Genomic DNA, 17,143 nt, shown 5'->3' with positions numbered 1-17,143 from the left:
GAGTAAGGGTTAGGGTTAGGGTTATAGTAAGTGTTAGAGTAAGGGTTAGAGTTAGGGTTATAGTAAGTGTTAGGGTTAGGGTTGGGGTTAGAGTAAATGTTAGGGTTAGGGTTAGAGTAAGTGTTAGGGTAAGGGTTAGCGTTAGGGTTCAAGTTAGTTAGGGTTAGGGTTAGAGTAAATGTTACGGTTAGGGTTAGGGTTAGAGAAAGTGTTAGGGTTGGGGTTAGTGAGGGTTAGGGTTAGGGTTAGTGTTGGAGTAAGTGTTAGGGTTGGTTAGGGTTAGGGTTAGAGTAAGTGTTAGGGTTAGGGTTAGAGTAAGTGTTAGGGTTAGGGTTAGTAAGGGTTAGGGTTAATTAGGGTGAGGCTAGGGTAGGTTTAGGGTTAGGGTTAGTGTTAGTGTTAGAGTAAGTGTTAGGGTTAGGGTTATAGTTAGTTAGGGTTAGGGTTAGAGTCAATGTTAGGGTTAGGGTTAGTGAGGGTTAGGGTTAGGTTAGGGTAGGTTTAGGGTTAGGGTTATGGTTAGAGTTAGGGTTAGAGTTAGTTAGGGTTAGGGTTAGAGTAAATGTTAGGGTTAGGGTTAGTGAGGGTTAGGGTTAGTGAGGGTTAGGGTTAGTTAGGGTTAGTTAGTGTTAGTTAGGGTTAGGTTAGGGTAGGTTTAGGGTTAGGGTTAGGGTTAGTATTAGAGTAAGTTTTAGAGATAGGGTTAGGGTTAGGGTTATGGTTATCGTTAGGTTACATCCTCTTGGGCTGTTGGAGACTGGTAGTGAGAGGCAGTGACACCAGTTAAGCTAGGCTGCTGAATAGATCCATGGGAACATGAGTATTGATTATTAGTGTGTCCATGGAAGGTTGCACAGTTTCCCAGAGCATCCCAGCTGCCCTCCAAAGGCTTTGGGACTGAAATAGGAAAAAGGACTGGACTGGACCAATGGGCAGCCTTATCTTCCTCTGACTCCACCCCCTTTCTTGACGCCCACCCCAATTTTAGCCCTATTGCTTTAGCAGCTATATCAGTAAGACTATGGAAGACCCCCCACCGGTGCCTGGATGAAGTATCCCAGTTGGGGTTGTCCAAATCACCCCCTCTGCTGAATAAATGTTTGAGCCCAGCTGACTGGCCTACTCACCCTGCCACACCCTGCCGCCCCGCTCCTTTGACCTTTGACCCAGCAGTGAAAAGTTACAGGGGAGGCACATGAACTCTCTCAGGCCTGGGTGCACAGGGGTTGCTGGGAAAGTGCCCTCGTAGGACTGAGGAGGCATCTGAGCGTGGGCAAGGTGCCAGAATGACGCCCTCTTTGACCCGAGAGTCCGGCCCAGGTTCAAGAATGGTCCTACTTCAATTGTCCTATTAAGTGTTCTGGCCATTGATAGGGGCCCCCCTCGAAAAGACTCTTAAATTTAGTTTAGCTGGTTGTCAGTACTATTCCTCTTTCTTTCTTTTCCTCTGTCTCTCTTTATCTCTTCATCTTCTGAATTTCTGTTTCTGTTTTCAATTAGGCAGTTTTTCCTTTGTGAGCTCTCTCTCTTTCTGTCTCTCACTCGCACACACACACACACACACACACACACACACACACACACACACACACACACACACACACACACACACACACACCAGTGTCAGTAGTGGGGATGTTCACTGGTCAGTTCTGTTGTTTGGACAACTAATGATAAATAATACAATCAGTATGGATTTAATCTGAAATGCAGAAGAACTTTTATTTTGCGATGAAACGGCAGTAAAGTAAAGGGACTGCTCCTGCGGCCGCAACCGCCACTGACTCTGCATTTTCACGGAGGTCAGGCTGTAATAATCATTTTAACTGGAAAGCAATAATCTTTGTAATAGAAATCTCAAGTTACGTGACGAGCAGTTTTAGGCCGAGCTCAACAGTGGCCTCTTGTGGTTGTCCATCGAAAGCACATAAGACATTATGTCATAAGGAGACTTTCAAACAGCCTTTTGGAAAATATCCTTTGAAAGCATTTGTAAAATGTGCAACACCCCCCAAAAATCTTAAAACATTAAATGGTAATACAAGACTTATTATCAGTGAATATCTATGGCAATTTTATATCCCGAGAAATATCCTGATTTAGTGTTGAATTCATAGAGATGACATTTAAATTTAAATCTTTAATATCCAGATGTAAATCAACGATTACGCAGACCTCATAACTTGCAAATGTCTCGTTTAGCTGCAGTGTGTATCTGTTGAATTTACTGGTGAACGTGTTTTCTTCGCTTTGCTAGGAGCTCTAACTTTACAGTTATCTGGCTCTGAACACATATTCAATTTTTCCACGTTTTTTGCCAGACTGTCACTGTTCGCCGAGCCATGTGTGGACACGTTCTCATACGGAAGTTGTAGACTAATGCAAAGCCAACACGTCTTGGCTTCTTGGAGGGAAGCTGCGGTGTCTAGTGGGTTCGGAGTTAGGGAAGAAGCCCCGATTCCCTCCGGAGTGCTGACGCGGATAGGGGCCGTACAAAAAGACGTCTTTCGGGACAAGAACTTGTGAAGCGGAACAAGAAGGGGAAAAAATGTTTGTCTGGATTTTGGCATTCTCGCTTGCTGTTGTACGAACTGAATGTTACTTTTCGGAGGAGAATTACACCGAAGAGTCAGAAATGCAGCAGCCCACAGTCGTGATCGCTATAATCGCTCGAAATGCTGCTCACTCTCTGCCGTACTACCTCGGAGCGCTGGAGAGACTCAACTATCCGAAAGGCCGGATTTCTATTTGGTAGGTGATTCCACTTCTTTTCCAAGGTTGTTTTCCCTCTTGTCTTTATTCGAAGGGGTGTAAAAATCAACGACATTTAAATTCCAGTTCAACCCACCAGTGTCTCCTCACTTAGAAAGAGCTCCCATCCCCCCGCTGATCTAATACCACTTTCTACGTGTCCTGTTCGGTTAAAAAAAAAAAAGTTTCTAAGTGAGTTTAAATGTACAGAGAGCACTAGAACAGTTTTGCATGTTGTTCATCTCCATATCTGCTGCTTGGCGTCCTGCTTTGCCAAATGAAACATTATTTGGTGGAAGGTTCTGTCAAAAATGCTCATGCCTCACACTTTCCACGTCAACATAAGTCTGCACGGTTAATACTACTTCAAGAACTGAAAGAGTTCCTTTGTGTAGCTAGTTGAACTATTATCCCTCTCTGAAGTAGCTTGTTGGTTTTTCACAGTTTCACAGTTTCAGTACTGTAGAATCCCAGAAATACACAGTTTAGTGCTTTTTAAGTTATTCTGCTCCTAAAGTGCTTGCTAGTCATCTGAGGTGGTCAGTCTGGGGATAAGAACTGTATCTGATGATAAGCTCCATCTCCTGTATTTCATGAGGATCACATCATCTATGTGTGCCAATCCGGATCTTTAATAGCTCCTAATCTCTTGATGCTCCAGGGCAGCGACAGACCACAACACTGACAACACGACCGCAATTCTCCGTGAATGGCTCACTGTCATGCAGCAGTACTATCACTATGTGGAATGGAGGCCAATGGACAAACCTGTGTAAGGCTCGCCACTACAATGACATTTTCTCTAAAATATGAAGGCATGCTTGGGTGGGGGCAGTGTTCCTATATACTAGTATTGGGGTTAATAAATGACTATATTATATGAAAAATAAAAATGTAAGAACGTATATTTAGCAGCTGAGAGTGTCCATATACGCAGGATTCAGTGTTCTTTAAAGTGACAGGAGTATATGAGTACTAAACAGGTGTCAGTGCAGTGGTCTATGAGTGTGTGAGTGGCACAGGACCCAAACAGTCAGTGCTGGTCTTTGGAAATATTCAGTTCATGTATGGCTCTGGGGTAGAATCAGTTCTTAAATCTGTTTGTCTGTGAAGTGATGGACCTGAAACATCTTCCAGATGGCAGCAGATCAAATAGGTGATGTCCTGGGTGTGATGGATCTTTGAGTATGCTGGCTGCTTTGCCGAGGCATCAACATCTGAAAATGTCCCCCAGTGAGGGCAGTGAGCTGCAAGTGATCTACCGGGCAGAGTAGATGAATAGTTCTGCTGTCTGCAGTTGGCTCCCCGCATGCTGTATATCTCAGTGGAGCTGTGGTAGAAGGATACCAGCAGCTTCTCATGTAGATTGTTTTTCCTGGGGTGTCTCAGGCAATAGAGTTTCTGCTCTGTTTTTTTTTTTTTTTACTATTTCGGTGGTGTTTGTGGTCCAGGAGAGATCTTCCGCATTGTGCGTATCCAGAAACCTGAAAGCAGGGATCCTTTCTAACCTGTCCCAATTGATGTAGAGTGGGTCAGGGTCTACCCTGTTCCCATTGATATAGATTGTGTCAGGGTCTTCCATGACCCCACTGATGTAGAGTGGGTCAGAGTCTATGCCATGTTTCCTGAAGTTGATGATGAATTCTTTTGAGTTGCGGATGGATTGTGAGATTCCCAGGTCAGAGAGCTTAGTGACTTGTCTGCCTGGTATGACCATGTTGAAGGTAAAGCTGAAATCTTTAAAGAGCATCACATAGTTCCCTTGGTGTTCAAGGGATCATCTGTAGACCTGTATGCTCTGTAGGCAGACTGGTGTGGGCAGAATGTGGGTGGGAGGCTGGCTTTGATGTGCTGCAGAAACAGCCTCTCAGAGTACTTCATAATGGCTGGAGTGAGTGCAACCGGACGGTAATCGTTGAGGCTACTGATGGCTGTATTTTTTGGCAGTGGGATGATCATGACAGTCTTCAGGCAGGGTTGGACAATGGATTTAGACAGAGACAGGATGAAGATCTTTGTGAAAACTTCTGAGAACTAGTCTGCACCTTCCTTCAATGCTCTTCCTGTCACATCATCAGGGCCTGCAGCTTTGCTTGGGACTACTACTCTGAGCACACGTCTTATCTCATGTTCCTGTACTGTGAGTAGGTGGCTGTTGGAGGTTGGTGGAGGTAGCATATTTGTCTTCACCTCATAGCGGGCAACGATACTCTGCCAGCGAGGTGTTTCCGACAGTACTCATGTGGTGGCTGGTCGTGTAGTTGGTGAGGTGTTGGATGCCCTGCCACGCCTGGCGTGAGTTGTCATTGGTGAAGTGGCTGCTTCTCGGTCGTTACTTTGTTGTTCGTTTGTAGCGTTGACCAGGTAGCCTAAAGCTCTGCTGTTAGCTCTGTTGTTAGCATTCGAAGGATAGCTCGTGAGGAAGGTGAAATGACCTGCATTTAACTGTCAGGTACTCCAAATACCAGGAGTCAGGTACTCCAATCCTGCAAGTTTTAAACATGCTGCGATTACCCCTCTTTTCAAAAACATGACCATAATGCTGCAATTGACAGTAAATATCGACCAATTTCTAAACTGCCAGGTATGTGGGCCAGTAGACCAGTGGTAGCTCAGTGGTTAAAATACTTGACAAGTAATCAGAAGGTTTAGAGTTAAAGCCACACCACTGCCTAGTTGCCACTGTTGGGCCCCTGAGCAAGACCTTTAACCCTGAATTGCTCAATTTATATCCAGCCATATTCATGAGTTGCTTTGGATGAAAAAGCATCAGGCAAATGTGTTTGTGCCTCTCCTGCTGGGGGCACTGTGACATGCCTGTTTTTTTAGTGTTAGGAAAGGTGATTTTTCTCAATTTTGACCATTTTTAAGTAATACTAATATTTGGAGACTTTTCAGTTTGGTTTTAGTACACCATGCACAGTACTGTGACTTGTGTTTTCTTCTCATTCAGGAAATTTTATCCTCCTTATGTTATTGCTCCTCAGTTATACTTTTGACATGGCTGCTCATAATATACTCATTGATCATTTAGATAAGTGGGTTTATAGTTTGCCTTTGGGTTCATGGGGTTCTACAAAGTAACTGACAGCGAACACCAGACTAAAATACACAAATCAATAAGGACATAACAAGAGACAGAATGAAGAGACAAAACAGAATGAAATCAAGACAAGGAAGCACATGAAAAGGACCAGGAAGAAAACAGCAACAAAAAGCACGTGAAAAGGCATCACCATGGGAACGGTGACGCGGGGGGGCAATTGTGACATGGATAGATATTTTCTTGTTTTATTGATCTCAGTAGTGTAAGGGTTAAGGTTACAGCAACTAAAATACACAAACTACAAGCAACAATTTTTATTACTCTAAACAACCTGGTGGTGTATTCACAACTGCTCCAGTAAAGTGACAAGTAATGTGATGATCGTTATATTGTACAATAATGCTACATATTCTGGGTAACTTTGGAAATGTAAGCTTTTTTGCCTTGAAAGTTTGTTTACATAAAAATCAAAAGCAGTCAGGGTGTTTGGCCTGTTTGAATAAGGTTCGACCCGTGAGGTTGTGCAGTGCTGTGGCTCTCCTGTGCAGGTCTTACCCAGGCGAGTTGGGGCCCAAGCACTGGCCTAACAGTCGCTATGAGTACATTATGAAGCTTAAACAGGCAGCACTTACCTTCGCCAAGAGACGCTGGGCCGACTACATCCTGGTAGGATACTGCCGCTGAGCTGCTGTCTCAAGCACAATCGCACACACATGTGCATGCACACAAATTTATAGTGTCTTACATCTAGTGTGTCACACATAAGTAATAAAAACATTTTTTTCTTTAAGGAACCCTTCATCCAAATATGATGATGTTGGCTAAAAGGGTTATCCAGAAGCATGGGTGTCGTTAGGCATGTTTTATAGCACTATTCTCAGTACATAGCACTATTTACAATAGTTCTTATTCATTCTATCCTATTCAACCGTGTCATCATGTCTCCAAATTACTGAGATATAGGGGCACTAGGACCTTGGAGAGGTGCTGCTGCACAACAGCCCTGCAACCTGACATAATTTGTATGTTTGGGACAATCTCTGACACAGTTGACTGTCATTGTTGCACTGCTTTGCTAAAATCTTAACCAGATTGTATCACGCTATGTGTGAGACAGAATGTCTCTGTCTCAGAAGACCAAGCAACATAGCATAAAAGTTAAGAGAATTTGTGTCTTTTACAATTAACCCAAATGAAACTGACAGAGGAACGCTTATGACTGATGAACAAATAATAATGTACCATTACTTAAAAATCAAGCTAAAAACAACTTGCATTGAACAATGCAGCATTTAGGGCAGGTGTTAATGGATGGTTGTTTTTCAGTTCTCCTGGGAGCCTTAGCTCTAGTGATGCCCCTGTCCAAAAGTCATCAGGCTTACTCCCTCGGCTTTCTTTCATGGTTAGTGTGGCTAGCTGCGATGTTATCTAGGCGTAAGTGTTTTACATGCGTTTTGTGTTCTGCAGTATGCAGATGCAGACAACATCCTGACTAACCCAGACACGCTGAACCTTCTGATGGCAGAGAACAAGTCTGTCATTGCCCCTATGCTAGACTCCCCGTCTGCCTACTCCAACTACTGGTGCGGGATCACTCCACAGGTCAGTGGCCGGTGTTCTTTAGCTTCCACGTGGCTTTTCCAGTGCTCACAGAACCTGGTTCTGTGGCAGGAGGTTCGGAGTGTGATCCCCAGGTGACTGCCACTGTATAGGGTGCTGTAAGAGAGCGCGACTATCTGCATAGAGCGTCCATCAGCTGTAAATGAACTAGATGTAATTGTGAGTTTGCATCTTGATACGTCTGTATCCTTTACATCCTTACAACTAGAGAATGTTTGCCTTATATGCAAATATGTTTACATCTCTGAGTCTTCCTGTACAGTTGAGCAGCGTTTTCATTGTTGTATGTCATTTGTTGCATGTGTTTGTCCTTCTTGTGTGGTTTAGATGTGCATGACCTTGGTCAAATGTGCTTGGGTGTAGGTGACCTTTGTTTGGCAGCAGCTAGATTTATAGCACGTGTCTGACCTGGCTGCTTGTTTCAGGGTTACTATCGCCGCACAGCGGAATATTTCCCCACCAGGAGGCGCTACCGGCAGGACTGCTACCCTGTGCCCATGGTGCATTCTACCATGCTACTGGACCTGCGTAAAGAGGGCACCAAGAGTCTCGCCTTCCACCCGCCGCACAAGGACTACTCCTGGCCGTTCGATGACATCATCGTCTTCGCCTTCTCCTGCCGAGTGTCAGGTAGGGCGCAGCCTGTTAGCACAGTCACGGATTTACAGCTCACTCTGGTGGGACTATGCAGAAGAATATGTGAGCTGTGTGCTAGTTTGGCCTGTCGAGGCTGGCCCTGTCGGTAATCGCGGCCACAGGAAGCCCTGAAGCTAAGCGGCACTGTAGCTTGTGCGCTGTCAGGGGAAGCAGGCTGAAGCTCGTATGCTTTCCTCTTGCAGATGTGCAGATGTATGTGTGCAACAAAGAACGCTACGGCTACCTGAATGTCCCGGCCAAGCCACACCAGACCGTGGAGGATGACCGCATCAACTTTGTCCACTTGTACCTGGAGGCCCTGAGTGAGTGAGCGTGGCCACCTCCAGCTTGGCTGCTGCCTGTAGTGGGTGTTTATCCCCTCTGTCTTAACTTCTTTTGAGGTAGTAAGTGATCCAGATCACTGGGACCCTTCACTCAGTGTTACTATGAGAAATACTATATAGACTGAAACATTGTTAAAAATGAATAAGTAAACAAATACATCATTTTTTCAAACTAAAACTTTCAAAACTAAAGTAATTGACTAATAATAACTAATTTGTAATCGGTCTGTTTTTATCTATAAACCTATTCTTGGCAAGATGCCTGTTTATTTAACTTCTCTTTTAAAAGTGAACTCTGAACATTACAATCTCTGGATATCTTGCAATTTGTTGCATTGAAAGTCTGATTTGAACTAGGAAAGAAAGCTTTTAAAAGTCTGGACTGAACTAGGAATGAAAGCTTTTAAAAGTCTGAACTGAACTGGGAATGAAAGCTTTTAAAAGTCTGAACTGAACTGGGAATAAAAGCTTTTGTTTTCTGCTCTGATTGCATGGAGCAATCTACAGGCTGATCTTAAACTTCACAACATGATATCCCTGAACCCATTCAAATCTGCTGAGTCCCGGCTGTCTGTGTGTACATGTTTTAACTGATTATGTTGTACTTTGCTTTATTAACTGGCAAATTGTTAGATAGAAATTATTTCTGCTCGTTAAATTTGGTAATATCACATCACTGCATGCTGATGACAAATCATCTTTTTAAATGTAGTCTTCACATAGACTGCAGAGCTTGCCGTGGTTTAAAACTCCACAGTTGAAGTTTTTTTTTATTTTGTGATGATCTTTGCTGCAGTCGATGGGCCGCCCATGTACGTATCTCGCTACGTCCATGTTCCTCCCCCCCACACAGACCTGATGGGCTTTGACGAGGTGAGAACACAGCAGTGTCTGCAGCTACTTCCTGCTGATGTATCACCCCACACACACATACACACACACAAGGGAAAGTGGTGTAAGCTTCCCACCACGGGCCATAATATTACAGTGCAGTCACAACATGGCTAATGTGTGTTTGTTCAGAGGTCTAGACACGTGCATGTGTATTAAAGGCACAGAGTGTAACGCTCAGAGTGTAACGCTCAGATGTGTGTGGAGATATGTGTCTGTGTGCATCCCTCAGATTTACCTGATCAACCTGCGCAGGCGTCCGGACCGCAGGGAGAGGATGCTCTGGTCTCTCTATGAGCTGGAGATCAATGCTAAAGTAGTGGATGCAGTGGACGGAGCGTCAGTAGTGTCCTTCTACAGCGCCCAAATCACGGCTCGCTAACCGCTAACCCCTCTACAGCGCCCAAATCACAGCTCGCTAACCGCTAACCCCTCTACTGCACCCAAATCACAGCTCGCTAACCGCTAACCCCTCTACTGCACCCAAATCACAGCTCGCTAACCGCTAACCCCTCTACTGCACCCAAATCACAGCTCGCTAACCGCTAACCCCTCTACAGCGCCCAAATCGCAGCTCGCTAACCGCTAACCCCTCTACAGCGCCCAAATCGCAGCTCGCTAACCGCTAACCCCTCTACAGCGCCCAAATCGCAGCTCGCTAACCGCTAACCCCTCTACAGCGCCCAAATCGCAGCTCGCTAACCGCTAACCCCTCTACAGCGCCCAAATCGCAGCTCGCTAACCGCTAACCCCTCTACAGCGCCCAAATCGCAGCTCGCTAACCGCTAACCCCTCTACAGCGCCCAAATCGCAGCTCGTTAACCGCTAACCCCTCTACTGCGCCCAAATCGCAGCTCGCTAACCGCTAACCCCTCTACTGCGCCCAAATCGCAGCTCGCTAACCGCTAACCCCTCTACTGCGCCCAAATCGCAGCTCGCTAACCGCTAACCCCTCTACTGCGCCCAAATCGCAGCTCGCTAACCGCTAACCCCTCTACTGCGCCCAAATCACAGCTCGCTAACCGCTAATCCCTCTACAGCGCCCAAATCACAGCTCGCTAACCGCTAACCCCTCTACAGCGCCCAAATCACAGCTCGCTAACCGCTAACCCCTCTACTGCACCCAAATCACAGCTCGCTAACCGATAACCCCTCTACTGCACCCAAATCACAGCTCGCTAACCGATAACCCCTCTACTGCACCCAAATCACAGCTCGCTAACCGCTAACCCCTCTACTGCACCCAAATCACAGCTCGCTAACCGCTAACCCTTCTACTGCACCCAAATCACAGCCTGCTAACGCCTAACCCTTCTACTGCACCCAAATCACAGCTCGCTAACCGCTAACCCCTCTACTGCACCCAAATCACAGCTCGCTAACCGCTAACCCCTCTACTGCACCCAAATCACAGCTCGCTAACCGCTAAACCCTCTACTGCACCCAAATCACAGCTCGCTAACCGCTAACCCCTCTACTGCACCCAAATCACAGCTCGCTAACCGCTAACCCTTCTACTGCACCCAAATCACAGCCTGCTAACGCCTAACCCTTCTACTGCACCCAAATCACAGCTCGCTAACCGCTAACCCCTCTACTGCACCCAAATCACAGCTCGCTAACCGCTAACCCCTCTACTGCACCCAAATCACAGCTCGCTAACCCCTAACCCCTCTACTGCACCCAAATCACAGCCTGCTAACCCCTAACCCCTCTACTGCACCCAAATCACTAATCTATCCATAAGCATGGGTGTGTGTGTTTCAGTGTGTAGAGCTCTGAACAGCAGTGACATTAGGATCTTGGACTGTGTGTGTCTGTGTGTGTGTGTGTGTGTGTGTGTGTAGAGCTCTGAACAGCAGTGACATTAAGATCCTGGGTGTCGACCTCCTGCCTGGATACTATGATCCTTTCTCTGGCCGCACACTAACCAAGGGAGAGGTGGGCTGCTTCCTCAGCCACTATTATATCTGGAAGGAGGTGAGTGACCAATGGAGGAACACACAAAGACACACACACGCATGATCTCACGGCAAAAAATAAACTGATGCAAGCTGTAGTGTTTTCCGCGTACTGGCTTAGTCACGGAGCTGGCCAGTCTTGCCAGTCCTGACATTTGAACAGGAAGAACGACCTCACGCCGTGTGTGTGTGTGTGTGTGTGTGTGTGTGTGTGTGTGAGGGAAGGTGAGTTCTGAGCGTGTGTTCACCCATGTGTCTGCTGCTCATCTCAGGTCGTGGACATGCAGCTGGACAAAGCCCTGGTCTTCGAGGACGACGTGCGATTTCAGGCCAACTTCAAACGTCGCCTCATGCAGCTGATGGAAGAGGTGGAGCTAGCCGAGCTCAACTGGGACATCATGTGAGTGACACCTGGCTGTCAGCAGGTCGCCAAGGAAACCGGAGGGGCTCTGGGTATTTATACCATGTCGAATTGAAGTTTCAGGGCAAAAAAATGCTTTGTAAGATCTAGGGCAATAATATCGCTAAGGGCAACCTGAAGCTAAAAGAAGCATAATTTTGTTTGGCAGCAGAGATGTTTTAAAAATGTTTATTAGCTGTAAATTTCAACTGGTTCTGAATTTTGTTGTTGAGTAAATATCACTACTTCTCAGAATAGTGGTTCTGTACATTGTACCTATATTCTAATACAGAGGTTCTGCACTATGTGACCTGTATTCTAATACTGTGGTTTTGCATCATGTGACCTGCATTCTAATACTGTGGTTTTACATCATGTGACCTGTATTCTAATACAGAGGTTCTGCACCTTGTGACCTGTATTCTAATACAGAGGTTCTGCACCTTGTGACCTGTATTCTAATACTGTGGTTTTGCATCATGTGACCTGCATTCTAATACTGTGGTTTTGCATCATGTGACCTGTATTCTAATACTGTGGTTTTGTATCATGTGACCTGTAGTCTAATACTGTGGTTTTACATCATGTGACCTGTATTCTAATACTGTGATACAGTTTTTGCAGTGATGCAGAACTCAGGTCTATTTCAGGTGTGTTTGAGCAGGCAAAAAAACAAAGCATCCTAAACCAAGGTGTCCTCCCTCACATTACAGTAGCCCAGCAGCCCAGTACAGCTGTGCTAGGATCTGGGTTCGAGCGAAAATGTCGACTGGCTGGATTTGGAAATGCTGCTTTGCAGCATCACATCGCCTCCTAGTGGCTGAACCTGCACTGTGCGTGCGTGTGTTCCAGATACCTGGGTAGGAAGCAGGTGAACCCTGGTCAGGAGGAACCAGTAGAGCATGTGAGGAACCTCGTGTTTGCTGACTACTCGTACTGGACCCTCTCCTACGCCATCTCGCTGCAAGGGGCACAAAAGCTGATCAATGCTGAGCCCATCTCCAAGATGCTGCCCGTGGACGAGTTCCTGCCCATCATGTATGACAAGCATCCCAAGTGAGTAGTGCACACACAGACATGTTGGGTAAATGAGGCAGAGACGTCATACAGTTAGATAAATGAGGCAGAGACATCATATGTGTTGGGTAAATGAGGCAGAGACGTCATACAGTTAGATAAATGAGGCAAGACATCATACGTGTTGGGTAAATGAGGCAGAGACGTCATACAGTTAGATAAATGAGGCAGAGACGTCATACAGTTAGATAAATGAGGCAGAGACATCATACGTGTTGGGTAAATGAGGCAGAGACGTCATACAGTTAGATAAATGAGACAGAGACATCATACATGTTGGGTAAATGATGCAGAGATGTCATGTGTATTGGGTAATTAATAAATAACCAACAAACCAATGTAGTGCAGGTCAATGTTTTGTCTTTTTTATTCATACACCAGTTTTCTCCCAGTGTTAGTCATCTCCAGTTCCACCCACTAGCTAATTAACTCCTCCCCCATCACACTCACTAGCTAACTAACTCCTCCCCATCACACCCTCTAGCTAATTAACTCATCCCCCATCACACTCAGTAGCTAACTAACTCCTCCCCATCACTCCCTCTAGCTAATTAACCCCTCCCCCATCACACCCTCTAGCTAATTAACTCATCCCCCATCACACTCAGTAGCTAACTAACTCCCCCATCACACCCACTAGCTAATTAACTCCTCCCCCATCACAGGCTAAGCCGGGAGGGTAAAGGCTAGCATGTGTAGCCATTGCATCTTTTCAAACTGCCACCAGAACAATGTCAATAGATGGCTGAACATCTTGACACCTATGCTGGCAAGCAGATGTCCTGATTGGTTAGTGCCATGTTGAGCGATGCGGGGGAGGGTTCAGCTAAGCTCTCCTGCCCTGGCATCACCAGGGGTGGAACCAGCACTGGGGTTGGTGTCGACATGAGAGGAGTGATGGAGCACACATGAGAACAGAACGAAGCTGTTTGTGGAACAGATGAGAAAAGAACGAAGCTGTTTGTGGAACAGATGAGAAAAGAACGAAGCTGTTTGTAGAGCAGATGAGAACAGAACGAAGCTGTTTCTGGAACAGAGTGAAGTTGTTTGTAAAACAAGATGAGAACGGAATGAAGATATAACATGATAGAATATGATGTACTCTGAATGCGTTGGGGAACATAAGTACTAAGAAAACACAACTTTCCTGAGCAGTTCAACCATGTAGGTTCAGGACAGCTGTCTAGGCTGCTGGTAACTATTAGCATTTGGTCCAGTGACCTGGAAAAGGTTGTTATGCTATGGTGCCAAAACTATGTGTATGTGTTGTGCATAACAACTTAGAATTACTTTGCTTGAGTTGGGATGTGGGTTTCTAATTTTAAAGCCTTGAGCTAAGGTTCATGGTCCAGAAATAATGCAGCCCTGCAGTGTGCAGACACTCTCACTATGAAGAAGCTTACCATGACAAGCCAAGGGTCACACCAACCCTGACAGCCTGAGAAGGTGAAGGAGAACAGAACGAAAAATCAATTTGGGTTTAGCCATGCCTGTTACTCGTGTGTGTGTGTGTGTGTGTGTGTGTGTGTGTGTGTGTGCCTTACTTTTCAGTCTCCTTTCTCTCTCGCTCTCTCTCTCTCCTTACTCAGAAGCATTCTGTCCCCTCAGCAGGACATTAGAGAGGTTTCAGTCCTTACACACGCCTTTAATGTCAGCCTCGATTCCAGACAAACACACGCACACACACAATCACACACAACCACAATCTTACCATGTTCACAGACACAGGCTTTTCTTTCTATTTCGCTCTGTTTGGAGAATAGACTGTAGCTGTACCTATAGTTGTAGCTGTAACATTTGCTGTAACTGTGACTGGCTACATTTATCATTTTTCTTATACTTAAAACCCTGTTTTATCTGTTCGGTCTTTTATGGTCAGTATCCCGTGCATGTCTGTCGCACTTTGTTGGTTTAAGCCCAGTGATTGGTTCTGATTCCAGTTTGTGAAACAGGACCTGTGTCAGCTGGCCAGGTAGAAGAGTAGTAATAGTACTAGTACTAGTAGTTTTCAATATATCAGATATATTTGTTTTTATATATATATATATATATATAATTTATTTTATTTTTTTTCCCTACCTTAGCAGTAATTCTGTCTGTTCTCTAGGAGCACAGAGGATGTGTTCCCTTCCTTCGTTGTAACTACTCTGTGGTAACTTCTCTTTTAACAGTGAGGACTACAAATCCCATTTTCTCAACCGGAATCTGCAGGCCTTCTCCACGAGCCCCCTGCTGGTGCAACCGTGCCACTACGCAGGCGACTCTGCGTGGGTGAGCGACACAGAGACGTCCACGCTGTGGGACGACGACAATGTCCCCACAGACTGGAGGGGCTCCTACAAGACTCTAAAAGGAGGGTCCCCACCGGCTGGGGTTCAGAGCGCCTACTACAGGGATGAGTTGTGAAGTGCACGACTGCAGGCCCCCGGTTGGAACAACTTTTCCATTCCGGAGGCCTGCGTCTGGGATAGTGTGTGCAATGCCCTCCCACTGACGCCACCTGCTCCTCTTTTATGATGATGATGATGATGATGATGGTGATGATGTTGTTACTTTGGAAGACTCTTTGGAAGACTCGCAAACTATGAGACACACCTTTTATCAGGTGTAAGCTGTTCTGTGAAACCAACCTGTTTTACCTTTGTGTGTGTGTGTGTGTAAGTGGTGGGGACATATGTCTGTGTTTGTGTATGTGTGTGTGTATGTTTTTCTGTATTCTCAGATACATGCAGTGCAGTGTGTAAGTAATCATACAGTGACATAAATGTGTTGTTTTGGTTTTGTACTCCATAGTTTCTGGATTTTAAATGATAGAATGACCATAAGGTCCCAGTGCAGAATTTTCATTGAATATAATTGCAGAATGCAATTGGACAAATGATTAATTTAACATAGAGTTGTTTTTAGGGGTCCTCAAGGTGGCTGATTACTAACCTTGACCCCCCACCCCCACCCCCACCCCCACTCCCGCTTCCTGTTGCTGTGCCAGACCTGTCGTGCTCATGTTTCCAGCTCCTGTGTTTTTTGTCTTTAGCAGGTGAAACTGGGTGGAGGGTTCAGGGGTCATGGCTGGCCAAGAGCTGCTTAGCCTTTTTTTAAGAGTCCGCTTTGAGGACCTTCCTTTGGATCAGAGTAGAGAAGATTCACACTGTTCACTCTGTTCAGACCTCTTTTGATGTCATCGGGAGTCCCATCATCAGTAAAGAAAAAGGAGCCGGTTCCACTAGCCCAACCCCAGTCATTTACGTTACATGGACTTCAGTGGTATCAGCTGCAGAAAGGTCCTGACTTTAAGTGGTCCTTAAACACAGCTACAAGGGCACAGCCAATGAATTCCTTATTATGACACGACCAATCACAACAACTTCTGAAATGTTCCACACTTTAAAAAAACAGTCACCTTGGTTTTGAGCCACTGGAAATATGATGTAGTCAGTTAAAGTGGAAACAAATCCGCCCCTTATCAGTTGTTTTAAAATTGCCCGACGTGAAAGTAGATTCCATCATTTCATAATCTGTCAAAAGAAATGTAGGTATGGTAACATGAAATATGTGGAGTGAAGAAATTGAGTTTGAAGGCATTTAGCCTAGGATTAGCCCAGGTTTATTCCAGTTTTAGCCTAGGTTTAGCTAGAGGTTTTTAAATGATCTTAGAAAGGTCTTTTGTGTTTGGCCTCAACTGTGTATTTGGTAGCCTAGAACAGGCATACTACAGATAAAATTTTCTTTCACCTGATCTGGACAGTTCACCTGACGTGGGCATTCATAACTTAAAGTTAAAACTGACAGTCTGTCAAATCACTTGGAACTGTGTAAGTGCTGAAAGACTTATGTACTGCACTGTGTGTGGGCAGTGCAGGAACAGTGAGTTTCACTTAATATTAAGTTAGACGTAAGTAGAGCGTTAATGTATAATGTTTTAACATTTAAAATGAGAATAGTTTAGCATATGAATAAGGACATTTTACATTTCAAATGGATATAAGGCCTTCCAGTTCTTAGTGTAGGATTTACACCAAGAAAACTGTAAAAGACATTTTGCACACCATGCCAATGATAATCAAGACATTACAGAAGGTATATGAGTGTCTGCATGCTTGCTTGGCTGAGGTAATTATTATTTCCTTTTACCTCACAAATTTCCTGTTGGTTGAGATTATATTTTCCAATCATTGTTATTACCCTCATGGTTTCTCCTATTTATTTCCTTAATCTCTTAAATCCCTTTGCTCTGATCCTCTTGAAGAACTGAGTTTGTTTGTTTTTTCTTTTAAACATAAACATTGAAATTAAGAATATGAAACTGATGAATCTTGGGAGCTGCTCCGCCCCAATAAAATGTTTTAATATTTGTACATTGTTTGTAATGTTGTTACATCTACTAATAACAGGTATTGAGGTACAGTCCCATCCTATT

At 45.0% G+C, this 17,143-nt stretch overlaps 1 protein-coding gene across 1 annotated transcript; it reads left to right on the top strand.

Annotated features, from left to right (window-relative positions):
* Positions 1–2,288: 2,288 nt before the first annotated feature.
* Positions 2,289–17,081, top strand: cercam (cerebral endothelial cell adhesion molecule). Its single transcript, XM_027007783.3, has 12 exons — positions 2,289–2,751; positions 3,413–3,523; positions 6,346–6,463; positions 7,265–7,399; positions 7,843–8,047; positions 8,257–8,376; positions 9,194–9,270; positions 9,521–9,627; positions 11,136–11,268; positions 11,522–11,649; positions 12,502–12,705; positions 14,898–17,081. Exons 1-12 carry the CDS (start codon positions 2,549–2,551, stop codon positions 15,130–15,132), a joined length of 1,776 nt encoding a protein of 591 aa, XP_026863584.3. The 5' UTR covers positions 2,289–2,548; the 3' UTR covers positions 15,133–17,081.
* The last annotated feature ends 62 nt before the right edge of the window (positions 17,082–17,143 follow it).

The sequence above is a fragment of the Electrophorus electricus genome, chromosome 19 (assembly GCF_041902795.1).
Source record: "Electrophorus electricus isolate QZ-2024a chromosome 19, ASM4190279v1, whole genome shotgun sequence".
In the NCBI taxonomy this organism is placed as follows: domain Eukaryota; kingdom Metazoa; phylum Chordata; class Actinopteri; order Gymnotiformes; family Gymnotidae; genus Electrophorus; species Electrophorus electricus.
Note: the sequence above shows the minus strand (reverse complement) of the source record. Positions and strands in the feature narration are given on the sequence as shown.